This window comes from Pocillopora damicornis, chromosome 2, assembly GCF_964200805.1.
Source record: "Pocillopora damicornis chromosome 2, jaPocDami1.2, whole genome shotgun sequence".
Lineage (NCBI taxonomy): Eukaryota > Metazoa > Cnidaria > Anthozoa > Scleractinia > Pocilloporidae > Pocillopora > Pocillopora damicornis.
The window spans coordinates 17,196,293-17,224,172 of NC_142671.1; the positions used below are offsets into that span (position 1 = coordinate 17,196,293).

The following is a 27,880-nucleotide window of genomic DNA, read 5'->3' on the forward strand; positions in this document are numbered from 1 at the left end:
TTTGTCTTTGTTTCTTTTGATATTGAACCATAAGAACCTCAACCATTTCGGCAATTATACTTTCTTATGATATGTGCGTTTGTGGTGAGTTTGTATCAGCTACTTTGCTAGCTCGTATTTGATTTGGAGGAGAAAACATGAAACGTTTTTGTTATGGCCGTTGTTGTGTTTTATACGTGTGAGATTTTCCATTTTAAGTGTAGTTCAATAAGCTGGACAGCTTGTAGCGTTTTGTTTCCCTGTTAGGTTAAGTGTTTAGAAACTAGTGTCAAACCAGAAATTATTTTGCCAATACTGTAGGTTGGTTGGACGCTTGCTTGAGAGCATGTATGTATGAACTACCATGTACCTAATTTCAAATTACGAGGGATGCCCTTATTCTACCATTTCACAAACCATCTTAGGTGTGTTAGACTCAAACATAAAACAAACGAGCCACATAATTCAGAACTTCGTTTCTAACATTAACTGATGATTATGAAAAATTGTCCAATTACCTATAGTTACTGTTAAACTTGAATTTTCTTCTACCAATGTCTTTAAAATATGGGGTGGGAAGAACACTTAGGGTAAATTATGCTACAGGAGCCTTTTCAAAAAACTCTGGCCTTGTTCAAGAGTAAATTCCTTTCATTTCACCACCCTTTTTAAAGCAGAATGGGGTTTTATGTTCCAAGAACAAAGCTTTAGGGAATGTAAACTCTGAGGAGCAGACACTGTCCTGGAACAAATATGCCCATGAGCAAATTTCGCACTAAATTTTGTTTATTTCCCTTCCAATGATTATTTGCATCACAATGCTGACAACAGCTTGCTCTCAAAACCTTAAATATGCAGGACTAATTTAATGGGGCAGGCTTATCACTTCCTTTGTAACCTCAAAAATCAAGTCTAATGTAAATGGTTAAAACTCAGTTATTCCCCAACATGTAGAAATTAAGCAATGTGGTGAAGCAAATTTGTGAAAGTAAGGGGAGCACTCAGAATTTGTTCACCCTGATTTGCAGCTTACATGTGTAACTTGTACACGTATGCTATTTACAAGCCAAAATGCTCCCTGTAGATGTAGGCTAAAATGGATACCTTCTTAAAGAGAACAGGATTTTTTGTAAACAGTACTTCCATTGTTTTAGATTTATACTTCTCAAACTCATTAATAATGCTAGAGGTTATTAACCAATTGTGTGGCCTCATTTGGGTCACATGGATGCCCCTTAATACTCGGTAAAGAACAGATCTAAATACATGTCATTAGATATCCAAACACAAGCATTAGGGTATCCAAACACATGTGTTTGGAAATCAATTTTGTCTTATTAGCCACTTCCAGGACAAACTTTGTAAGCCAGAAGTTCAGGGAAAGGCTGTCTAGGTCTTCCAACCTTTTTTCAAGACTTTGCACATGGTGAACATCATTATCTTTGAACACACTCCTCAGCTCAAGGAAAGGAAATTTTTTCTCACACACAGCTTGCTAATTTCGGAAAACATCAACAGCTCACTTATCTTTGTGCTGTGTACTTTTTGGCTTTGAACATGCAAGTGAAGAAACTTCCTCTTTCCAAATTTTTCAGCAGTCAAAACCGGGAAGACCTTTCCGTAGCTGCTTCTGCGATTTCTCAAAATAACAAATGAGGATGCCGATGCAAAGTGAGACTGCTATTAATTAAAAAGCTGAAGTTATGAAAAAACACAACGCCTTTCATGACACTGACTAACAACTATGCACACTCAATAATGAAACAAAAGAAAGCAAAAACTGACTATTTACATGGTCTTTCTGTTTTTGTGTTTATTGTTAATGAATTAGGCCCTTTTGAGAAGCCATTTCATAAACTCGAGCTTCGTGTTTCATTAGGGTTTCCAAACACTCGAAAACAAAAGCACGAGGCCAAAGGCTCAGTGCTTTATCAGTTTTCTCATGTTTGGAAACCTTGATGAAACACTCGCCCTCATTTATGAATTATTACATCTTCCCAATCTTTCAGGCTTTTGGAAATTCATCCTTCACACCCTAACATCAGTATGCATATTCTCCATACTGTTCTCCATACATTCCAAAGAGGCCGACAAGGAGAATTTGTTTAACAATCAAGAACTGCATTAGTTTGTGATCATGTCCTCTATTCTCATAACTTTCATGTTTGATTTAGGGGTGATATAGTAAGGAGAGTTTAGATGCTAGTCACTCTTAGGGTTTAAAGGGTTAACTTGAACAACATTTTGAGAATGAGGTTGAACTGTTTCAATAAATCTGCATCCCCCAAGGAAATTGTTTAATAGTAACTAAATAATTTCCTTGTTTGAAAAGAAAGTATCTATCTTTTTACATTGAATACATTGGTGAAACTCTTGCTTCCATTTGAAAATGTATAGGCTCGTACTGATAACCCACAGAACTTTCCAAGTTGTTTTTACTATGCTCATAACACCACTTTTGTGGTGGGATCAGTGTTTTCACAGCCTTTAGGATAACAACCTCTCAAACTGTTTCACAAAACTTGTCATGTGGTAGTTCAAAGATGAGGAATATAGGTACCATGTACCATGGTATTAATTTGACCTTAAGCCAGACTATTTGTACAGTACTTTGAACTGGAGTAGGGTGATACTCAAGAGAAATAATAATAAACGCATTGTATGCTTAGGAAGATTGCAGCTGAAAGAATTGCAGTTCTCTCTGCTCTTAACTCAAGATTATTTTGCCCTTTAACCTCCAGGATAGGAGTGTCTAGCATCAAACATCTCCTTACAGTATTGTTACTGAATAAAACATTAAGGTCGCTAGAATAAAGGAAATGATCACCTACAAAACAAAGCTTTTGTTTAATATACAAATTCTCCTGTCAGTATCAAGAGAAATGTTCAAAGAACAGCATAGAGAATAAACATACTGATCTCATGCTACAAAGGGTTAATACTGATGGCAATTTTTTCTTTCATTTGAAATGAAGGTGAGCACCACAAGAAGAAAACAAAGTGAACATTTAAACTGTTAAATGTATCATGAACATAAAATGCCAAATTCAAACTAGATGGTAAAGTGAAAGACAGAATGCCATTAAGAGGCTCTTGTCAGGATTCAGGGGAAAAGATCTCGCCATGAACCAGGGGTTGTCATGGAAAAGTTATATATATGTACTTACTGTGAGAAGAACACATACAGGAGAGAAACCTCACAAATGTATTGGATATGGAAAACGATTCACACGGAAGAACAACCTTACCACTCGAGTGCCAGGAAGTACGGAGCAGCTGGGATCGGCCTTTTATATGCAGTAAGTGTGACAATAGTTTTAGAAATTCCTAAGAACTAAAAGCACACAAACTTAGGAAAGATAGCAAAGGAGAAAGGCTATTAAATGCAGTTATGGTAGATTTTCCTCTAGCTAACAAATGAATTTTCGTATAGTTCTATATGGCTTCTTTGTATTCCCCAATTTCTTGGTACACGTTTGTTAAATTGTAATAGCCCGTCGCTACATCACGATGCTCCTCGCCGAAAATGTTTTTCAGTATCGTTTATTGCTTTTTCGTTAGCTTGCTATAAGTTGTTGGTACATTGGCGTTCTCTTCACCGACGATTTTCCTCTGAATCATTAATGCCTTCTCGTGCAGCTCTTTGGCTGTGTCGTTTTGGTTCAAGCTATATTAGGCGTCCCTGAGGCCGTCATAACTATAGGCAAGACCAACATGTTCTACACCACTTATCTTCCTCTGCACCTCAAGTGCTTTAGCGTGTAGCTCTTTGGCTGTCTCATATTCTTTATTATGAGGGCTTGCATTTGCTAACAGGAAATACGTATCTACTATGTAAACATATTCTTTGCCTCAGATTTTGGCCAGAATGTGCAGCGCCTTTTTGTACAGATCTTTGGTTTCTTTGTATTTTCCAATATGGCTGTAAACTATAACAAAGTGGGATTGTCTTCGCCGTAAGTCATTTTTAGAATCACCAAGGCCTTTTTAAACTCTTCTATGACCTGACTGTGTTGTTTGTGCAACAGTAAATTGATTGTGCAATAGTAAACCGTTCCCAAGCCCTTATACAGTTCTGCCAAAGGCTGTATTTAAAGGTCATCAAGAGTGGGTTGCAACTGTCGGGTTTTTTATTGAAAGCGTTACCCAACTCCTTATGGTTGACGCCTTTTCGAACACTCCTTTGGCTTGCTGAAATTTTCCAATGTTTGTGTGAACAATTCCTCCAAGTGACCCCCACTTTCAACATGGTTTTGGTAGGCTACTTTCTTGAAAGTTCCCTTTATCGAGCAAGTTCTTGCAGAAGAGCGCATCCACTAAGGCAAACCGATTCCTCCTGAAAAGCACCTTCCAGCGAGGTGAACTGAGATGCCACGCAATGAATTAGTGCCTTACAGTGAGATTTCACTTTATTTAGAAGGGCATAGGTGTACCCCTCGTCATGTTGTTGCTTATTTTCTGATTGAATTAGATCGTGAAAAATTTTTTTAGCTGTGTCGATGTTTCGATAGATTTCTGCCGATTTCAGAATTAAAATCGAACGTTCTGTAAGTATGTTATTTACAGTGTTATGTAACCTCATATATTTGGTACCTTGACCGTTGGTCGAGAAAAGAAACAGAAGATCGAGAAATCTTTGACTCGATTGACTCCTCTGGTAACTCTACAATATGACTGCTGACATATTCCACAGCAGATTCAGCTGATATAGATCCTGGGGCACCGAGTGAAAGGAAAATAAATGTCTGGCGAAGAACTCTGTCATTTTCAATCGCCTTTTTCAGAGCCATCCTTATGGCAGTTGTCATTTTTTGGGGTCAGGCTGGGCTCTCCTTCGCTAGAAGTTCCTCGTTCCTTGCATCAAAACGGTGAACTAATCTGCCCAACTGTAATCAGGAGATCTAGTCACTACAACAGTTTGGAAATAAAAGCAGCAGCAGATAACGCCAGAGACTGATACGCAAGGGCTTTAATTTAACAACTTGTTTTGCTTTCTCCTCATCAGAAATTTGCTATATGCATTTCAAAAGGTTAACCGCTTTGTCTTCCTCCATTCCTTGGCTGAATGACTCATGATAGGTATGTTTAGTATTACAGGGAATGGAACTTCCATTTAGAGCGGTGACCAACACTTGACCGTGACCCCATTCCTCGCTGGAGGTTTGGGGAAGGAAACTGCGAACAACACTTAATGCGACAACGTTGCCAGCTATTATTAGCCATTTTGAGAACTTCCTAACCTTTTTCAAGATTAAAAGCTTGAGATACTGAATTTTCTCCGACGGACTTTCTCTGCGTGAGGTTTCAAGTTTCTTCAGGGAATATCTGGTGATTCCCAGATGTTTACCGAGGGTGATATAAGATGTAGCAATAGTCTCGATGCCTTCTGTATTCAGTGTCGCTACAAATGTAAGGCCGTCAATGTCGCGCTTTGTTGTAAAGAACTCTTGGCCGAGTCGAGTTTTTCCACATCCAGGAGTTCCAGAGATATAGGCAGTGCTTACAGTTTGCTGATCATGGGTGGCATCTTGAGGGTCTTAAATCTTTCTTATGAGTCTGTTGATGTCATTTGTACGTCTGATGACTTCGTGAGATGGCTCCGAAGAGAGAATACAAAATGGCCGTCTTAAATTCGATGAATAATGCCCTCTCCTAACGGATGACGAGCAAAAAACGGTTTTCTTTATCGCTTACCTCACTGGAGAGACAACTTTTTCGTTAATCGGACGGCTTTTCAAAAAATTCAAAATTGCAACAAAGTTCGCTGTGATTGAACTCAGAATTTTAGTTTTTCAACGTAATATTCGCGTGACCGACCACCGACCACATACTATAATACATCAAGTATAAGAGGAAATTTATTGCTTTTTGGAAGTTGAGAATATAACTCAAACTTCGAAAGGAATCTAGATCAGTTTTCTACGTCTAAATGGCAGTTAAATACAATAAAAACTTATCTTCACACTGGTACATCTTGTGGTAGGGATAAAAAGATCGGAACTTTGCCAAGACCAAGACCAAGACTTGGACCTCAAATAGGAACGAGGAATGTACCTCGACCTGTTTACTGATTGTTTCTAAAGATGTCCTCAAAACTTAATAAGCATAGATACGATCACATACTTAAGATGTGGAGGGCGGAAACCGGGACCTATTGGAGGACGGGAAGTGGGAGCAGAACTGAAAAAGGCTCTTCTTTTGTTGCTTATCACTGCCTAGCATCCAGTCAAACACCAGTACCCAAAAAAGTTTTATGATTTCCATTTAACGTCCACTTAGGTGTATTTCACTTCTACGCACATGCATTGTGTTATTGAACTATTTCTATTCATTATGGACATTTTATAATAACAGTTTTGTTATTAGAAGACCAGTTAGACTAGCAAACGGACAAGCCATGATGCTGCTTGAACACTTCACCGTCAATTTTTCATGTTTTGGTGTTTTTACTGAGAATTCCCCGCAAACATCAAACGTAGCTAACTTACGTCAACGAATCTAAAACTTGTCTTCCGTTGTGGGATATAAATGTATTTGTTGTTTCTTTCTAACGGGAATGCAACCTTTAATTGTTGCCGTCACCGAGAGCGTAACACTGTCGCAAAATCAATCAATTGTATTTACGTTACTAAATGACGTGAACCCGCGTGAAGAAAGTCTACGTCATCGGAAATATCTCATGCAAAAAACACCCAAATATGGCTACAACTTTACTTGTGTAATTAATCCCACGGCCTCTATTAAATTGAAGATTAACGACCTCATTTGTGTCCTAAACAACCCCACGAACTGAAAAAGATGGCCTCTTAAATTAACTTTTCTTCGTGACACGTTCTCTGGTACTAATTTAGTTTGAAAACCCAAAAAGAAAAATTGAAAATCTACATTTCCCGAGAGAAAATTGTTCGACTTGTCTTAGCTTGGTTTATTCAGATTTTCTCTTTCTTAAAAACTACTGACTCATCTTTTCAACCACCTGTCGAAAAATTTAAAGGAAGTCATTTACCAATTAATTGTGTAAAATTGGATTCATAAATTGATAAGTTTAAATTTATATATATACTATCATTAAACGTCTACATACGTCTATCTGGTTTTGATTATGAAACTTTCTTTTCTTCTCAGAGATGAACGTGACCGACTTTATCATACGTGTTTTTACCTAATTTATTCATCTCGGCTTCCTAGAATTAGTTAATAAGTGATTTTTTTAAACCTTTATTACTTTTGAACTTTTCTCCCGGCTGTAAACTTCATAATTTCGATTAGTGAATTTGAAGGACACGGAATTTCACCTCCCACGCAATTTTGTAAACCGAACAGCGAAAGTGGTTGATGCTCATCGACTTAATGTACCAAAGTGTATTTAAAGGTGCGTCATGGGATGTATAGAGTGTTTTTGGTTTAGTTTCTGAATGGATCATGTGTTTGTCCGGAACTCAGAGAGACAGCGAAGGTAATGGAAGTGCTGTAAGATAAAACTCGCTTATCTGATAGAGCTCAACTCGACAAAGCACGTCTCTAAAAACACAAGGCAAGTGAGAGAATAAGGGCCCACAGCGTTTCCCAGGTAAAGAGAGTTCACTTTTCGTAAAGAGAGTTCACTTTTCGTAAAGAGACTGTTTACTGTGTCTTAAATTGCACTATTCTCCCCGAGCCAGACCATTATTCTAGACACACTGGCTGCTTAGGGGTGTGCTCTAATTTCAAAGTCATTTTCTTTGCTGGTGGACGTTTTTGCGATTTGAAGAATTGGATTTAAATTATTTTTCTACTCATGGGCATGCAAATGACCGCATGACCTGGTATCGTCGGAAGTGCTTCGCTAAGTTGGCCATTTTCTCCAGATTGTATGACATGAGACTCTCAAACGGGTGCTGGATTTTCCATTAAAAGGTGGAACAGCGTTCTCTTGCGAACGAGACTTTGAAAAACAATGTAAGATTTCTTTTCGCTGAAGAATAAGCATTAGCACGGAAACACGAGAACACCCACAACAGAAATGTAAGTTTCGTTATTTTTTCGTATGTTATTGTTACTGATGTTGTTATTTCTAGTAAGGAAATATAAAGCTCAAACTTGACTATAACATATGCTGTGCACCTTAATAACCATACCATTAGAAAAATACATCCTTGATCTAATGGTTGGAAAAGGAAAACTGATTGTCCTCTGATACGAGGATCTTTAAGCAATCGACAGAGGCGATGAAGAATAAAGAAATATTTCCCATTTTCACTTATTCCAGTCCTCGTTTTGTTTTGTTTGATTCCCTGTGTTCACCTCGTGAATCACTCGGAACAAGAGTAATTTATCATACCACATTGACAATAAGGAGCAGTGTTACGTTATGCCCCAGCAGGCGGTTCCGAGGTACTTTCTTAAAATAAATTATTCAGTATGAAAAAAAGAGTGTTCAAATAATCCGTTAGCCTCGAAAAAGTCATACAAGCAAAATGAAACTTAAATAGTGGGCTCAATTGAAGGGAGACTGAGCCGACACTAATTATCTTTGAAAAGCAACAGAGGTTTACATTTTGAATCGAAAGATAAAGCAAAAAACGATGGAGTGGATATATTTCGCGGACGGAGATCACCTTTTGAAAATGAACCAATTACAAATAAATAATTACTGCGCTCTCACTGTAGCTGGACCACAGCATTTGTCAATCCCTTGAAAAATGATGAATCATTGTTGATTGTATATATGGTAGGAGGCAGAACCTTCACAAACCCGATGTATTGTAGGCGTATCATAGAGAGAATCTCTATGCCAACTCAATAAATATATTTGTAATATTTCAACAATGAATAATTAATTTCCTCGCACGTTTGTTCCCAGCAGTCTCGCACGAAGGCAAGATGATTATCAAAATCTATCAATTGCTATGTCAAATTTCACTTGAAGTTGAAAGATAACACTGTTTTTTAAAAGAACCATGTTAAGCGGTTTATTTCAGTTTGGTGCGAAAATCGCTTAAAATTCGCGTAATTCTTTAAAGGGTTGATTGAGCAGAACGGGTTGATTTTTATAAGTGCAAGTCTAAAACAATTCCTCAAATTGCAACACTTAACAAGGTTGCCATGCTAACCATTCAGATGAACGTAAGTCTATACTAGTCGGCGTCGATTACCGGTTGAAAGGGTATATTGTTTTATACCCACATGTTTATTAAGGGCAGCTGGGCTGGTGTATTCGCCTGCAAGGTTTTATGTCGCAGTTTTCCTATACTGCCTCTTTTTGCTATAGACGTAATCTTCAAGGCTCTCAAGCGAAGGTTTTATAACACCAGTAGGTATAAACGTTTTCGTATTTGAACGAGATGTTTGATGTTGGGAAAAGTTTTACTGGCCAAGAAGGTTTGTCTGTAGTCAGGCAAGGGTTATCAGTCGTTTAATATGAATGGACTGTTTTAAATACTTATTGTTGTCGGAATTCTTGGCCTTTGAAATTTACATTCTATTTTGTTTATGATTTAGTTGGAGGTCAGTTATAACCCATTTGATGCGGTCGTTTTTGCCGGTGCGAGTTCGAAATTGGTAATAGTGTAGTCCTCGAGACCAAACTCTAGAGATCTGCTTTAAGAGGTTCCTCTAACAATGAACTGTTTATAATGGAGATGTATGTGTTTATCTGTAGTTTTTTATTGGTTTAGTTACTATTTTTTTCTCATGAAGCGTAAGAGTTAAGAATTGCTTTTTAACCGAGTGAAGAGATTTCACGATGCTGCAGTTATATCACCTTTTTTTAATGAAATACAATTTCCTTCGGCCATCTATAATTTAAAAATTTTTCGCCCGCGAAAGTTCGACAGTAAAACAATGGATGACAAATTAACATGTCTATTTAAAGCCACACAGATCCGGAATAAAGAGTTCAAAATTTGCTACTTCAAAAATATTTGGCTGCGATATGCGAGCTCAACGAATTGTTGCAAGTTTTAGTACTTTAGCTCAGTACGGTACTTACTTTTTTATTCATTTGTTTATCAGTATCTCTGTGAGTTACAAAGAAAATAAATGAAGCTCCAGAAAGGGTAACGCACTTATTTCTATTATGAAACAAATTTTTTCATTTTTTTAATCGTTTTTTTTTTTTTTTTTTTTTTTTTTTTTTTTGAGGAAGGAGCGCAACCGGTACTTTCGGATATGTATTCTATTACTTTGACATGAAGCCAATTTAAAAGAGAGACACGGCCCCTATGAAGACGAAAAGAAAATGACAACCGGACATGAAATGTAAGGCATAAAGAATCAAATGTAGAGTGTTCTCCTTTAAGTTCATGCAAAACTATTAAAAAAAACATTTTCAGTAAAGACCAGCAGGGAATACAAATTTGCTAGCTTTTTCCCGACTATTTAAAAGGTACTTTGCTTTTAATTTGCCATGTTGAATTTTTTTTCTGAATATAGAATTTTACGCTTCCAGTTTTAACACAAGTCTTTTGGTTAATTTATCTCGAAAAGAAAGGAGCAACTTTATGTACCGGCCGCTTTGATGTTGGTTTTACATATTCAGTGTGCCTCTCCCTAAAGGCATTGATTAAACCATCTCATTTTTTTACCTTCATTTTTTTTTAATCTAGGGTTTATTTTCATAGCAAAGTTGAACAAAAGAGTTTGCTTGCAGAGATCTTTTTCCTTTTCATCTTCAGTTCGTTCGAGAAGTAGAAACGTGATGCACACTGTTTGACGTGAGGGAGAATAATTTCCGCGGCAAATTTATTTGCCTAAAATGCCACCCATGGCCACCCTAACTAACTCATGAAAATGTTAAAAGGGATTTGTTTAGCTCCGCTTTGATTTAAATTATTTACAAGGTTCAACTTTTCAATATAATCCGTTGGCGTTCTCAACAAGGTGCCATAATTGTTCACTCCTCCGAAACTCCGTCATGCGGTGGCGCCAAGACTGCCAAATGCATAAATACACAACTGTGATAGATTAATTTTTTTTCTACGTTGGGAAATTTGTTTATTGTAGACGCACAGCTGCCGCTAGCTATAGCTCATTAAATACATCAACAGCGAACTTGGCAAATGGAACTGAGAATGGAGTAAGGTTGGGAACAGCTCCTAAGAGTATCCGTTGAAAAGTCACTCCCACTCTAACAGCAAAAAAAAGCTTCTAACTACCGACAGGGCCAAAAAAGAAGCTCGATTCGAAGTCCTTGGTGGATACGTATGTATTCTTACCATACAAAATTTAATAAGAATCTTTAATTATGTTGCTGCGTCGAAATAATTGGTCGAAATTTTCCGTTCGCGTATAAGTCGGCCAGATTACTTTTATAACTAGTTTAATTTCACTTCTTTAATATAACTAGTTTAATTTCACTTCTTTAAGCTTTGTGCCACTGGTCATTTCCCTCATATTTAAAAATGGTTCAATTTTTCTATCAATAACTCTCTTAGAACGCAGGAAGATGTGAGCAGCTTTCTCTCGATCGTATTAAGCTATTCTGTTGTGAAGAAAGTAAGTCAAATCTGACTTGTACCGTTTGCCTACGCTGTGAAGCCGTCACGGTTGCTCTACCGAGACCGCCAGTACTGTTCTAAAGTGATCAGCCTTACATACATTTCAATCCCTTTGTCTTTTTCTAATTTACTGAACTTTCAAGAAAGACAATGAGATATTCATAAGTCGAGAGGGCTTTGTCTTTTTAATAACTTTAGCCAAGGTCTGATCGATGTGTTACTATTAATTTAGCTGAGCCCTGAAATTAATTCCTGCGATGCAGTTCTCTATTTAAAACTCAATCGTTCCCACTGGGTCATACCTTACAGTTCAAGGTATGGAAGAGGTGGAGGAGGAAACTGGACACAAATAGTAGTTAAACTTGCCAACAGCTGTTCGAACGAAAAATATTTAATTACTGTTAATCCTATACCTTGTGCAGAATTCATATAGAACAGCCTACTTCTTAGTCATTTAAGCGGCCAGGCGTTGATGTGTATGCGCACAAATACTTTACTTATTGTGATTTTTACTCTTTCTGAAAATTATCTCAGGTAAAGACAAGAAGACTTTCGAAGGTTGTTTGTTGTCTACGGACACACATTCTGTTGTGGTTCGATCGTTTTTTTTTTGTTTCTTTTTTTCACAATTGGCCCATGTAGTAAGGATTTAAACTTACAAGTGATTAGTTTTCAAAAAATAAAATGCAAGGGCTGGGATGAGGTTAAGAGAAACATTACCCCAGACTGCGAGAAAGCGGAGAGCGAAGGTATATTGAGCTTGTTGACGTTTTCAAATGGAAAGCCGGGAAGAAATGTTTCAGTAATTGTGCTCAGGGTTGTAGCAGCAGGCTAATTTTACCAAAGTCGAATTACGAGATTCTTTTCCGATGTCTAAGTTATTGATAGTATTATCTATTTAACAACCTGATTTTTATACATATTGCAGACAACGAGGCCTCCCTAGAGTTAATTTCGCAGACATGAAAAATCAGCTGAATATTTCTTCCATAAATTAATTGCTTACATATTCATAGGAAGGATTTACAACTGCTTATCATAATACATATCAAAAGTGACGGTTCACGGAAACCTCTTAGGTCACCACTAATGATTAGTGATACAGAAGCTAATTCCACTATTGTATTGTGTCTCACTGTACGTGAGAAGTTAAAACGGTAAAAAACGAAACGAGTAGAGATAGTTGAAATGTTGACCTTGCGTTTTAATTAGGGAGTAGAAAGGACGCAACAGATTTTAGATTCTTTTATTCGTCAGACATAGGAAGTCGGAGTTGGGCAGTTTGAGATACTGATAAATGATAATTAGGAATTGATCAAAGCTTTCCTGTACGCTTGCCTGTTTTCTTGCACTAAGCTGGTGGTGTGAAAGGAATTTACTGTTTAAATGATCTTTCAAATGAATCTTACAGTCTTATGTAAAACTTCAACTAAGGGTTAAAACTGGCGTGCACTGTTTTTTGTTTTGTTTTTTATTTGTCACCCTTATAACATTCAAGAGCTATGCCTATTGATCCTGTTTCACTGCACATTTGACTGAAACACTAACTGATCATTTAGTTTCGTTTCTTAAGCCAGAGTTGGATGACAGTCAACAGACGAACAACTCCTCACTTGACTCGGACGATGACTTCCGCAAAGTTAGTCCGTATCACAGACAACAATACTTTTCAATTCTTCTCTTACGCGAAGGATCTTAGAACACGACCAAATCTGTATTAGTGACCAAAATTATACGATCATGCATTATTTCCTCTATTTTATGCTGAGGTTTCAATGCACCTTATCTAGAATTCCAATATATCTCCCCTTTATAATTCCCTTGGAGGGATTCCTGGATTGCTTTGTAAGCCTTCGTTTTATCAAATTTTTCAGCCCATGCTTTTTTGTTCCATGACTTTTTAAATATCTTTTTTTTTCTTCAATCTTCCGCGAAGCTACTTTTTCTGAATAGATTTAAAGGTGTGTGAGGTGGATAATATCTTCTTTGATTTTGACAGGGTTACGCCCTCTGTTTTCTCTACAGAAAGAAGCAAACACTATATATATAATAGCTGAAGAATATCACCGCCGTCGTAAAAATGACCGCGTTTTACAAAACTTCGGGAAACGCCACGGATTATGAAGAAACCGCTGGATTTTCAGCGATCGAGATTGTGCAATTGGTGCTTTATTTTGCGATTATTTTAGTTGGCTTAGTGGGTAACACAATGATCGTGGTCACACTACTTGGCCGACAAACGCGAAGAGTTGGAGAATACCTCATTTTAAACCTGGCCATCACGGACTTCGCCACTTGTGCTATAAGCATTCCTCTCGATCTAGCTGAGCGACTCTCGGGTGGTTTTCCATTTGGTTCAATACTTTGCTATATGATCTACCCGTTTCAAACTGTGTTAATGGCTGTGTCTGTGATAACATTACTGTCCATGAGCTTGGAGAGACACAGGGTTGTCATGACACCTATGCGTCCGAGAGTGCTCCCTAGAACAGCGAAGTTTGTCATTGGGGTGTCATGGCTCATACCCTCTCTGGTAATAATACCTTATGCTTTGGTTCTACGGCTCGAAGGAAAGCAATGTATGGAGAAATGGCCCGAGGATTGGTATGTTAAGGTTTTCACTCTAACTAACTTCGCCATCTTCTATGTGGTTCCGCTAACAGTCATCGCGTCTTCGTATGTTCGCGCCGGGCGTAAGATACGTAAAGAACTGGACAGGCTTGAACATGTAGTCGACAGTCACAGGTCACAGGTTCAATACACAAAGAAACGCACTCTACAGAAAATGAGGATCACCAAAGTGTTCATAGTAGCAGTGAGCGCATTCTTAGTGTGCATGCTGCCCACACACGCCTCGTGGATCTGGCACGATTTTGGGCACGGCTGGGACAGCAAGTATTTCCAAGATGTGCTCATATTCAGTAATATACTTATGTACGCTAATAGTGCGTCTAATCCATTCATTTTTGGTTCTTTGAGAAAGTTTTCGTTGGCACGCCTTTTTTGCTGCTGTCGGAAACATTCGGGTGAACTTTACCAACTCGAATGTATTTATGAGCTTCGGGTTGGCTCGACGACTCTTCACGTTGGTAGAGAAATGGCAGTGAAGGGATATAACAAAGCGTCAAAACTATTGGAAAGGACAAACACAAATCGTCTTAAATGTGCGAATGTTTGAGTCAGTCCCAAATACTGTTTTCACCAATTGCCTAAAGCCGAGCGCCTTTAAACTCAAGGATTTAAATGCTTAACTTGTAATTGCCTCTGCCGATTTCAGGACTCACAAGGACCTCGAGGCATACGGTGAAAGGAAAAGAAAAAAATTGAGAGCAGGGGAAGGAAAGTAAAGTAAACTCCTGCTTAGCTTACACCTCTGATACGCAAGCTGCTAAAAAATATGCTTTGAGCTCGAATCAGTTTTTACACCAAGCCATTTTCATAGTCAACAAGAGGGCATCAGACCATTTTCTCTTGTGCCATCTGAATCAAATTCATCTTGATGTAAAGTTGTATCCTCATTAGTGACACACCGTGTTATCCAGTCGTTTCGTATCCATCCCAGTATACATTCCTGCGAAATATCATGCGCGAGCGCGTGAAAAGATGTCGATTAATGAGTACGACAAGTTTGTAGAGTCAAGCGAGTGAGACTAATTCTGTAGTGAAAACTTGTGACCTTCTTAACAAAAACAACTAAATTATTGCCTAGTGGAAGCAAGTGTGATATTTTAAATGGAGCATTTAAGTGTTTATACTTGTGACCTTGACAGTACCAGCTAGGGTGACTGAATGTTTTTTTTTCTACCTTTGTTATTTATACTTATAAATTCGTTCATTTGTCCCTTCCATTTATACTTTAAGCATATTTAACATGGAAAACATACTTTAATAGTATGGGTACGAATCTACCCAGCTGGGCACAAAACGACTGGTAACTCGCCATGTAGTCTTTCCATTTACGGCCCTTGGAGCTTTAGAGCGTATCTGTTGTAAATTCAACAGGGAGGGCGGAACTGTTTCTGTCCAACACTTCGTATTATTTCATGATGTCGTTTGGTCGAGTGGTCAATCAATTAATTTATCGGTCGTTTGTTTCTTTTTAACAAATACTTCAAAGTAATAAATCTAAGATATCAGTTTCAGCTCTTTGGAGCTGTTTTTAATTAGTTGCACATTGAGTGATCAGTCAGTGCGTGCTCGCCTCTGTCAGGCAGTGTTATCCTAAATGACGATATAGAGCAATTATCAATTAAGCGTCGAGAATATTCGAGATTGCTTTGGTTTACTCTACTTACTTCGTTATTTGAATGGAGCAGGAAACTTGTGCCTCTTTACCATTCCGATCCAAAACTAAAACCAATCGCGTCGCTCGTGTTTTTTTTTTCCTCGCTTTTCGGGCAGTTGCCTCTTTTTATTTTGAATTCTTATTGGCTCGTTGCCTCTGGTTGGCTGTTGTGATTATTCTCGTTTAAATTTTACGATACGTAATCGAAATGCGCTTCAAAACGCGATTTATAACATAAAGCAAAGAGGGTAAGACAGGTTCTTTGAATAGCTTTAACATTTCACAGTTAAGACCTTCATTAGAGACCTTCAGTATGTATGTAGTATAATCTTTATTTAAGCACGAAACAATTCATCAGCAATTACATTAACTAAAACTATTTAAAAATTAAAACACTAACTAATATTTAAAAGCTGTTTTCCGTGAATGCCGTGCGTTATAGAGTGGCATTGATCTTGCGTTTAAATAACCCCAGAGACTCTGTGTTCCTTATATCACATGGAAGACTATTCCATAATGTGGCTCCACTATAGCTAAAGCTTTTTCGATAATAGTTAGTGCGAGGTAGAGGAACATTGAGTTTATTTTCAGAGTCCCTGAGGTCATAAGCAGAGTTACGCCATTTAAACTTAGAATTAAGATATTCAGGAGCTAGCCCGTGCAGACATTTGAAAACCATGGTAACTCTATGAATTTGAATTCAGACATTGAATTCAGACATCATCATTGAATTCAGACATCAAACATGGTGTTGAAGTCTCGCCAGGTGACAATCTAGCCTTTTTTCATCCAACTGCACTAAGCAGAATGCAAACAACGCGTGAATCGAGTACAAATATCACGCGATATTTGGAGAGTTAGTTATTTTATACGGTAAAAAAATTATATTTATATTCAGAAATGCGCATGAAATGAAGCAGCTAGGTAATATATAACATGCTGAGTATTATGACTCGTTTTTAACTCGTGCAAATGATTTTTTATGGGGACTCCGATATGCAAATGAGTCACTCATTCACTCACTAAGATGTAGACCCCAGTGGTAAAAGTCGTCCCGATCTTGCCCGAGCACGAAACCCTTTTGGAGTAGTAACCGGGTATGAAACGATAGAGAGGCTTTGTTACAGTTTGTAGTAACATCGTTGCTTAAGGTATCACCTTCCAAGTGAACAAAAATTGATCGAGTTCAGGCATAAGCCTAATACTGCAAATCGCTTCGATTGTTTATGATGTGATGTAAAACAAGGACCATGATTAAATTCAACTATCTTGATCGATCGGAAGCGGAAGAGAACAATCCTGTGCTTTTCTAACAAAATAAAACTTGTGTAGTTCATTGCCGCACATGTTTATCTTCAATCAGTCAAAAAACTTCAGTTGTTGTAATATAAGATGCGTTCTATAAACCGTTGCAATACAAACCGAAGGATCGGCAACCGTCACATCAGAACGCTTCGGTGCTAAGGACGCTTTCCAACACCTTTCCGACACTTATTACACTACGGAATTGTTCGGTTCTTCAGTGAGAAAGCTTTTGCTTTATTTTTTGTATGTTGTGTTATATCGTGAGCCCTGAAAGAATCAAAGCGATTGTTCGGGGATTTAGATCTCAGCATCAAAGTTTTCGTATTTAACGGTACATGCTGGTTGCCAAACACTTCGGTTTGTTAATATCTGTGATTATATGGAAATCATATATGAACTGCGCATAAGTAACTGGATATGAGAAGGATCTTCGCAGTAATAAACACTACTTAGAAGGCAATAGAAAAGTAATTTTAAGTGTAGGCGAGTTGGCGTGGGCGACTTGACTGTTATTCTGGCATAAATCGTGAAAACGCCTAAAACGATACACTTATCGACTCCGGCGGAACTTAAAACGTAATGCAATCTAGTCAGCCAAGAGTCTGATGACTCTCTACAGGATCGAAACAGAGGTATGTTAGGCCAACCATGAACTTTTGATCTTAAACTGATGATTCGAATAAGGCATTGGTAAGATTGCTGTTTCCTCTACTTCGGTTTTCATTAGGGGTTGGACTGTTTCGTTTTATAACACTTATCTCAGGCGACTTTAATAACTTTTTGTTTCCTGTAGAACGTCTTTTCCTGATGAAGCTATGAAATGGAAATGTATTACGTGCAAAGTAACGCCCTTTGCGATTTTTCTGACGAAGACAGTTGTAGGAGTTGTACCTACTGCCAAGAGCACCAAATATGTACGGGTTAACCGCGCTGTTTGCGTAAGCCATTACGTTAGCGAACGTAAGAACTTCATTGAAATGTGACCAGTCTTGGCCGTTTCCAAAGTCACTCCACATCCACATGACCTGAAAAGGCAGCAGACAAAGAGCAAAAGCCACCACTGCTAAAACAAAGAATTTTACGATCCTGATGTTTCTTTGTGTTCGAGACTTGGCCAAGCGGCTCTTGCAGCTTAAAGTTCCAACGAGAAGCTCCGCCTTGTGACTGTTAGCACGAAGTCTTATCCCCACGCAAGTGTATGCGGCTGTAATGACGCACAACGGGCTCAAGTACAATATAAGGAACACACATAAACTGAAGGCTTTGGGGTATCTTGGATCGTTATTAGGCCAATTTTCAGCACAGTGACCGTCCTTTATCGTAAGGGCGGCGGCATATGGTGACATCAGACCAGTAGCTATAACCCAGTTAAGCAGAATCACCAACATTATAACTTTCCCGGGTATCTTAGGCTTTAGTGGGTGTAGAATAGCACGGTGGCGCTCCACTGCCATACACAGCAACGTAAACACTGAAACAGCTATGAGGATTGTTTGAAGAGGATAAACGATCCTGCACATTACCGGACCAAATGGCCAACCACCCAGCACGACCAGGCTAATATCAAACGGTATACTCAGTGCACAAGTTAAGAGATCTACTGTAGCCAGATTCAAAATAAAATACTGGCTGGTTTTGAGGTAACGTTTGGTAGCCAAATCGAATACTAACATCACGTTTCCTATCGTTCCGATTACAATAATGATGGAATAACAAGTTATTTGAATCACTGTCAAAACTTCCCTTGTCGGCTCCGTGTTCCTGGACTTTGTAAAATTTAAAATACTTTCGTCTCTGGAAATGTTCACGTTTGAAGGTTGAAACGACGCCATCCCGTTTCTCTTGCTCTCTAATTACTTCAAATCAGTATATGTAAAAACTTTAAGTGTTAACATTTCTTTTTTTCTATACAAAACACTTTTTGTCTCGCAGTATTCCAAAAGCCTTTGAGGTATTTTCGGCTTTTGTGTTTCGCAAACGAAGCCTTTAATGTATGTCAGCTTTTGTTTTACTAATCTCCCTCTTTGTTGGCTCGATAACCTTACATGTTGTTGTTTTTGTCTTTACACTGACTTTTCCCGATCAACCAAGCACAGGCTAATAATGGTGACCTGCAAAACATAGGAAATAATTGTGAACCGTTTTCAAAATCTGTTTTAAGAAGTAAAGGCTGAAGTTGTTTCATTTCGTGGCAACACACAACTACTTGGACATAAGAATATCTATGAAGGTTTGGATATTCATGATTGCCCATCTCTGAAACCGCAAAGTTGAGCAGGTGGGTTGCAATTAACGGTGATTCATTCAAACAAAGGCGAAGCCAGGGGGAGGGTGCATGCCTCTGTCCTCTTTAAACAGAGTAAAAAATTTACTTGAGCGCTCCGAAGGAGGCCTGAGTGTAAATAACATTCAGGGTTTCTCCTGCTCTAACCTGTTGGCCAGGCGCTCAATGGTGGAAGGAAGCAAAAGAGTGCGCGAGCGAAAAACTGAAGGGGTTAGACAAAGGAAGAAATGAGAGAGACAGGAGAGCCTGAAAACAATGAGACAATATTATTGTCTGTAGGAGGAATGAGCTGTTTGAAGATAGTTCATTCCGCCCGTTGCCCCCTCCTTTCCGGAAAACATTTTATCGTGGTATCAACTCCTCAACTGTGGGTAGCAAGATTTTGCGCGGGATTACTATTAGTCACTTATGATCGATCATATTTGCTGAGAATTTCAACGTAATTCACGCTCGGCCGCCACTTAGCCCCTGCAGGTTTTTAAAAGGAAATGTTTTGTGTCTTGGAAAGAAGGTACTTTGTTCAGTGGGAATTAGAAACTGGTTTCTTGCGCTTGCTGCAGAAAAAATGCGCTGGCCCGCGATGGTTCCTTCTCTTGTGCCAAAGGAACTTCATCCTTTGGCGAAGAGAAAGGGCGACAAGCTCGAATGCTTCGATAAGACGAAATCGTGTGATATATGAATTATAGCTGCTTCCTGACCAAAACTTGCACGCTTGTAGTTTTATTCTTCACTGTTTGGTAAAAGGTTATAAGAAAGAAGAAAATCCTATCACAGTTGCCATTTCTCACTTATTCTTTGTTATGCTGGGTAAAAAAAAAACAAATAACCACAAAATGTCACCTCTATGTAACTATTTTCGTTACAGAAAATATTAATCATCAAATATACGTGTCTGATATCATCAAATATCGATAATACGCGCCAGTACCTGATGATTGAGATTCAAGCCGATGAGTCGAATTCAGCGCAACTTTGTCGTGGAACAAAATTTTTATACCAAATTCAGAGGGTTAGTGTTGAATTCAAATTATACTACAACCGTAATTTCAAGTGATGTTAGACTAAGTGAAGTTTTCTATATCAAATAAAGATTATTGATCTGCAATAGCCATTTTTTTTTTAATGCGAAGGAGTCGGGGAAAAATATCCCGACCGTTTATCTGATCATCTTTAATTTCACACGGGTAGCTGCCTAAGGAGAGTTGTATTTTATCTTAGCGATCGTTTCCACTAATATGCGGTAGTGATGAATAACGCACTGTATGTCGGTCACCCTTAGGTATGAAGTTCTCTCAGCAAACTGGTAGCACAGTCGTTTATCTTGATACGGTGTGACTTACCCTGACAGAAGAACAAATGTTACGAAATGACTTGGGCCATGACATAGCTCAGTAGATACATTTGACAAGGAGATTTAGCTCCAAGAACAACTCTCGGAAAATAACAGAAGTCTCAACTTTATGGACAAACCTGCTTCCTGAGTAGTCACTAGTTTGCTCTGCCTCACTACGGGCACGTGTTTGGCTTTAAGTGCTTATTACGTCACGATTTAGGGGGCCCGCCTCTAGCTTCGGGGAATGTAAAAGTGGGGTAGCATCTTTGCTTCAATCAAGCCATTTTCTTTGTTTTGGTTTTACATGTGTAAAAATAAGAGTTTGCTCATACTTAAATTGAATTAGTTAAGCCATTGAATACCCACTCTACGAAAAAAAAAGGTAGTTTAATTTTTGGCTTAAGTTCGGAGCAAACCTTACACTCGTTCCAAAGATACGACGCGACGCCAGACAGTCTACGCATTTTGTCGAGCCATTACAGGTACAACTTGTTCCCCTCGAGCGTTAAATAATTTCTCTCGTTTTGTGTAGACCTTTCTCTCCAATTCAAACAAGGAGATTCCTCCCCTAATGATAAAGCTCGTGTTCTGTTTCTCACCCACAGAACGTGAAAAATACAAAGCAAGGGACCCTTTTGTGTGGCTGTGGCAAGAAATAATGATAGCTCGTGACAGGAAATCGCGTTCGGTTGACTGATTACTCAGCAACGACAATTTATAAAAATAGTTGCATCTCGATGCATTTATGGTAAAATGATCGAATATCACGTAACACTTGGTTATTCGTTCATTATTCTGAGCTGATTATTAAATTAAACCGGAGAACTTTCTGAAACTTAGCAAAGCACGAAAATGTTGTGAAATATGAATAGCCATAGAAGGGGAAAAGAAATCAACTTTCTGTCAAATGTTTTTGAAAGTTATTTTCATGATTTGTACTAGTATTTGTGCACTGTACGACGACTATTTGAATTTCGCTATGTAGACAACAATGATGTTCGTTTTCCGACAAAGCTGCTCTCTAAGATCAGTGCCAAATGTTATTGATATGAGTTTACCTTACATTTGTACATTCCTGCTTCTTAGGTTTCACAGCTTCATATTCGTTACATGCTGACCTTGAATTCAACTGCACGCCGAGCAAGTATATCGAAATTTGTTGAGAATTATGTACTTCCTCAAGTGCAGTTTAATGCGATTGAGATTCTAAAGATAGCCGCAGAAACCCTTAGAACATTCCGATCGCAGGACCGTTCATTATTCCTCAACACGTTTTACGAGTTTCGATAAGATCAAATTGTGATAAGATCATCAGTATCAAAGCGTGATTCGTGTTACGTGATCCATATGGCGCGCCATGTGTGATATGTGATGAGTGGTTGAGATATTTTAGTGTGTGGAACAAGTACTCGCGCTTTTTCAATGACACTCGCGAAGTTAAAATCGATAGAATTTTCCTCAAATGCTGCATGAAACATTCGCTCTTCACGACCGGCTGTAAGTTGAACACTATTTTATCACGAGTGTTCTAAATTTAAACCATTGCATGACGTAGAAAACAAACAGGGATTTTAGTGATGAAAATGATATTAAAATGTGACCATTTAAGTGTTTTAATAAGATCTTTGAATGTTTTTGTGTTTAAAAAGGATTAACTTTGAAATGTACTTTCGTATTTTAATGGTACATCACAAATTAGAAAGGCTAACATTTCGAGCGTTAGCCCTTCGTCAATCGCTCTGACGAAGGGCTAACGCTCGAAACGTCAGCCTTTTAACTCAGTTGTAAACACTAAATCACCTGCTATACTCTCCCACCGACGCAGCACCACAGTTTCTTTAGAAACTTAGAAACCTACCCCCTTTATTTAGACGAAAATGTATCTCAGCGAAAAAAATATATATACCAAACCTAACCAAAATGGGAAAAATGAGGTTTCTGAAAAAATATAAGGATGTATAAGTCATACACAGGAGCCCATCACCCCGCTGTCATTTAGAAACGTGATCAAAATAATAGTACATTCATAATATCTCAAATGTGATACAAAAGTTTTACCCAAATCTACCCCGGCAGTAATAATTTGTCCGACTTCATACACGAGAAAAATTAAAATTATGATTAACAATATAAAGCTGCCGATATATTTAGACGAAATTAACTATACAATAACGGATGATGAGAAACAATTTTGCACCAGTAACTGACGCCAAAGTTTGATTCTGGATATTGATTTTTAATGATTGCCAGAGGCGGTACGACTTGTTAACTCCTGGTCTGTTAAATTAACATTACAGGTAAATTATTCCAGCAAGCTAAATTTTGTCGCTGTCATTATGCGAGGATGGTCTTAAACAACACAAATTTAAACTCTCACTCAAAGTAAAAAATGAGAGAAAATAACTAACATGAAATAATTGTATTTGTGGCATTGAAAATGGCATTTACGTTTAACACACATATAAAAATATCATATTTGAAAGTCTCAGTAACTGATTTAATGGATACAAAAAGCGAAATTATCCCTACTCCAACCAAGAAAAATATGAGGTGTTTCAGATTGGGCTGATAGTAAAATTCATGCTTCTTCTTTGATAGGAAGAGAGTCCAAAACAAATATACTCTAACATCAGGACTGTGGTGTTTAGATACCAATTAAAATCGTGACTTTGGTTTTTCTGCTTTTTGCGTTGAATTGGTTTATATGGTTACCAGATCGGGTTTTACCTATCCATGAAATTACAGTACCTACCTGCCAAAGACTAACATGATAGTACTGTGCAAGATAAATGCGGTAAATTCTCGAGAGTTGCCACCGAGGAAGTGTTCGTTGACTGACAAAATGAGGGGAGATTTTCGATTCGTTTCACACCTGTTTTGTTTAAGAATAAAGTTCGGAATATTGCGCTCTCTGTCTCCTTCATTGCTATCGTTGGTAACCGATTTCGTTCTATAGGATTTGTACTATGTATTTATACTGTGCACTATCGAAGGAATTACCTTATTGTTTAAGAATATCGAATTAGTAAAACCGTTATTTGAAACTGGTCGAAGTTTTGATTTTTCTCAGAGTTTCCCCGGCTACAAATCAGAGGCTTGTCACACCTAATACACAAATAAATTCACAAATAAATACACAAATAAATGCATAAAACACTGTTACCTTTTTCCAGCAAATGCAAAGTCAAAATTCTTGAATTGACAACCTATAAAAAGCGAAATTATCCCTCAACGGGAGATGAAGAGCCGATAACCAGGTGAAAAAATGTTTTGAGAAAGAATGGTGCTAATATTACGTCGACATGAATGCATCGCGAGGACAATTGGTCATCGATTAGTATATTAAACGAGCGTTTTCCATCACAAATTAGCAAAATTTTTTTTTTACTGGGTCTTTGTCATTCATAGCTTATAATGAAAAAGGGCTTTGTTTACTCAAGACCTGACTTAAGACAAAGACCATGCAGCTACTTCTTCTTTAATGATCATTATCTCGTGTTTGGTAGAAAACTGCCGCTCGTTTCCTTTATGGTTTTCTCTGTTTTTCAAACTTTATTTTCTGTTGTTGAAACTTTAAAGTTTAAAGCTGATTTTCAAGATTCGTGCGTAGATCTACGGAACTCATTCAAAAAAATGAATGAATTTAATTTCCTCAATAATTTTTGAGCATATATGGTGCCGGATATAATATACTTTAATCGACAATAGCTTCAGACTGAAAATAAATCGAACGCAACATAAGAATGAGTTTTTAGAAAAACTGTTAATCGAAATTCTGACTCAAAGCTGTGCGGAATCATCCTAAATAAGAGTTTAAGTGCAAATTTTATTCCAGTCTTCTTATGTAAAAACACAGACAAATAATTTTAATCACGTAAAATAAGAGAATTCATCACTTATTTTATGACGATTAACGGTACACTGGTGAGGTAATGAACAGAGTTAAATTTGTCTACTTGTTATTCACCTCGAGGTCTCATTTCAAGTCTCACCATAATTTTCAGTATCATGCCACTACTTCTTTTGATTTGAAACACGAATATTTTCAAAAAATCCTCTGAAAATTTTAGTGGTCAGTGTGACGAGAATTACGAAAACCGGCGGAACTAAATTTTGAATCGGATAAAATCTGGACGAGAGCGTAATATTTGCGGACCTGTGAGTAAAGGTAATTTGAACTAATGATTTTAAAATCCTATTTCTAGATTTTACATAATCGTTCTGTTACACAATGGAGCCCAAATCCCTTTATTATGAGGATTGGCCGCGAAGCACTGGTTGATCTCGGCAGTAATCAGATCCGCTGACATCCTACTGTCTACATGTATACACCTTACACATCCAATATACACCCTATACATCCTGCTGTATACACGAATATTCAGTAAAATAACAACACGTTGTGTCATTATAATGCACAAAGATTTCATCTCCTAGATTCTATTGGCACCTTAAGTTTTTTCAGCAGTATGAACAAATTGTATTTGTTCAATGGGTGATATCAGGTATTTTTTCACTGCAGCTCTTAAATTTCTTGTTATTTTGCATAACAAGGCAGTGTAGAAGCCTGTTATCATTTTTAGAAAGTACCTGTAGACAATTGCCTCTAAACATTCTTCTCATTCTAATTGAAAGAAATGGCCTTATGTGTTGTCATCAAAACTCAGCCATATCTTGGCTTTGTCGTTGTTCTATGCCTCGTTCACTTGCATTTCATTCAAGGCAATTAACGCAATCACTGAGAACCCGACTAAGAACTTTCTTGAAAACTAAATTAGCCTTTCGGCAGGAGATCATTTCCATAATTTGCAATGCAGTATCAAATATGCACGGGGGCAAAAATTACGGGAGAATATTCCTTTATCTTAAACTTCATGTTTAAAGTTACAAATATTTATCTAAACATTTAGGAGAAAAAAATTAGAAAAACAAGGAGTAAAATGTTTTGAAGGAAGAACTTGATTTTTATCGGCTCAATCTTTACGAATCATTCTTGCCCTTTTCAGCTTTGGTAAAAATTCTCCTTGTTTCTTAATTTCATGAAAAGATAATTTCTTGACAATTCAACTGGTATAACATAGCAACAGACATGCAGATTCGAAATGCCACGCGGTCCTGCGGCTGACCAGTGGATAAATTTGTGTTACAAAAGTGGCTAGTAGCTCACTTAGAACTTAAAGATTAATCCCTTGTGTTAGACAAAATTCACTTAAGTCGTACTGAAGCTGTAGGCAAAATAAAACTTTTCCTTTTAACCTAACTGTTAATGGTGTTTCTAATGGCAAACGTTTTGTTTAATTGAAAAAAAAAATGACAAACCTTTAAGATCTGACTCATCAAGATCCGCTTCTTTTCTCTTTCTGAAATTGATTATGATATTCTATCTTCCGGTCCACTTCTTTTAAAACTGAACAGGCCCTATGTACCATCGAAATTTGAAGTCGGTATATTATTGTAGGTTGCTCTAGAAAATTCTTATCGAACAAAAGCCGCTTTAAACTGTTGAAGAAAGTTTATATTAACTTGATTTTTTTCTTCAGTTCTGAAAAAATCACCGGGGAAACAGTAAAGTTAAAGTAGTTTTCAATTTCTGCTCACAGCAGAGAGGTTAATGTTTATCTTACCTCCAATGGCTCAGAGTTTTGATAAAGAAATCTCAGCAAGTGTTCTTGCTATTAAACTTTCTTTTAAAATGTTCATTTTGCTCCACAACAGACATTACTTAGGCATACTGCAAACATTTACCCTACTCAGAAAATACTTCAAGGTACGATGAAAAGGATAAGATCTTTCAGAGAACTATCAGCTTGATGAAATTTCCAAGAAAAACAATTTTTATGCTAATTCGCGTTAGATTGTGAACTACGAGAGGCAAATTGTCTATACTCTTTGTCTCTTGAGTTAATCAACCAACGCAACTTTGCTTTGAAATTTCAAAATTGAATACAATGAAAAAAGTCTGACCTGAGTGCTGACGCCTTTGTAGAAAATCGACTAAATTGACCTCTTTTCTGACTTTCAGGCAATGCACAGGAAGATGGATCCCAATCAAATTAGCAGTCATAATTTCAAAAAATTTGAGTTGTCGTGTTAGATCACATACCGATGTCTTCAGCGATACCTAAGTCTTTCGATTGACAACGAAGGCAGTGTATATATACACCTTTGAACCGCAAGATTTTGAGAGCGAAAATCGATTAAGTTACCTTGATTGTGGTGGTTGAAAGTGGTTTCAAATTGGTCTCCGTTGGAGTTACAAATTCTGAAATATATATCTTGTTTTTACTTGGACTGCCGAATTCCAATCGTTGCTTTGGCTTGTATTAGGGTTCAACAGCCTTGTCTGTCGGAGAGCTGATCATGATGCAAATCAAGAAATAAGCAGGATTGTTTAAATTAAGGGAGTCACGTACCTTCCATTTGCTTATATGCTTGCTTGTAAAGACAACCAACCACTTACTATTAATTCATGTGATTAAATTGAACTCTTTGGATTACATATATAGTTTGTAAATGCAACTGTAATGATGTATTACAAACATAACGATCTTATCAACGGCTGCTATAAACTCAAACCACTTTTAAGCGCCTGGCCTTAAGGAAATTGAAGTTGGCCCTTGGAGGACAAATGTGCTAGAGAGTGCTTCAGAAACCATAAACTGTTATCTTCGTAGTTAGAAAAAGGAAACCATTACCTCTAAAACAGCGTTTTCAGATTTTAAAGAGAAACTAAAAAGTCCGAAAATTGTCCTCCGTGGATTTCGCCATCCTGATAGAACTAAGTAACCTAGCTATAAAAACCAAAATTTAACGTGCAGTTCACAAACAGCTGCTGCAAGACTACTTAGGGCAAGAAAAGTAATGAAAAGTAATTGAAATTTCGCCTTAAATGGCTGAACAGATCTTCGAAAGATGGAGAAAAAGAGGCGGGAGAGACTGTCAAGGCACACGTGGGCGGTCAGATTGCGAGAGAGGATTGGAAGTGCCTTAAAATCATCTGAACTCGAGTACTACGCACATTTGAGCAAAATTTTGCAAAGGTTAGGCTACTTATTAGAATCTCGAATACGGTCAGAAGCATTTCAAAGCGGCGGTATGGACTATACGCTTTCTAAAGTATTATCCTTTATTAGATTCGCTCAAGAGTATCCGAGGGGGCCCCTCGTCTTGCTTCCTTTCTTTGCGAAGGCGCATTAGGTTACCTAGGTAGAACTGAA

General features: G+C 37.7%; 2 protein-coding genes across 11 annotated transcripts; one reads left to right on the top strand and one right to left on the bottom strand.

Moving 5' to 3' along the window:
* The first annotated feature begins 2,954 nt into the window (after positions 1–2,954).
* On the top strand, positions 2,955–16,153 carry LOC113669149 (neuropeptide Y receptor type 2). 8 transcript variants are annotated; one of them, XM_089197257.1, is made up of 2 exons: positions 2,955–3,278; positions 13,482–16,153. In XM_089197257.1, exon 2 carries the CDS (start codon positions 13,537–13,539, stop codon positions 14,632–14,634), a length of 1,098 nt encoding a protein of 365 aa, XP_089053383.1. In that variant the 5' UTR covers positions 2,955–3,278; positions 13,482–13,536; the 3' UTR covers positions 14,635–16,153. The 8 variants fall into 8 exon arrangements, with proteins under 8 accessions (XP_089053383.1, XP_089053384.1, XP_089053385.1 ...); XM_089197258.1 differs by lacking the exon at positions 2,955–3,278 and adding an exon at positions 7,203–7,549; XM_089197259.1 differs by lacking the exon at positions 2,955–3,278 and adding an exon at positions 7,375–7,983 and having other exon boundaries at positions 13,456–16,153.
* On the bottom strand, positions 16,048–27,028 carry LOC113668911 (neuropeptide FF receptor 2). Of its 3 annotated transcripts, none has more exons than XM_027184889.2 (2): positions 26,870–27,028; positions 16,048–19,157 (listed from the first exon to the last, which is right to left on the bottom strand). In XM_027184889.2, exon 2 carries the CDS (start codon positions 18,876–18,878, stop codon positions 17,709–17,711), a length of 1,170 nt encoding a protein of 389 aa, XP_027040690.2. In that variant the 5' UTR covers positions 18,879–19,157; positions 26,870–27,028; the 3' UTR covers positions 16,048–17,708. The 3 variants fall into 3 exon arrangements, with proteins under 3 accessions (XP_027040690.2, XP_089053381.1, XP_027040712.2); XM_089197255.1 differs by lacking the exon at positions 26,870–27,028 and adding an exon at positions 21,722–21,798; XM_027184911.2 differs by lacking the exon at positions 26,870–27,028 and adding an exon at positions 20,671–20,830.
* Positions 27,029–27,880: the final 852 nt, after the last annotated feature.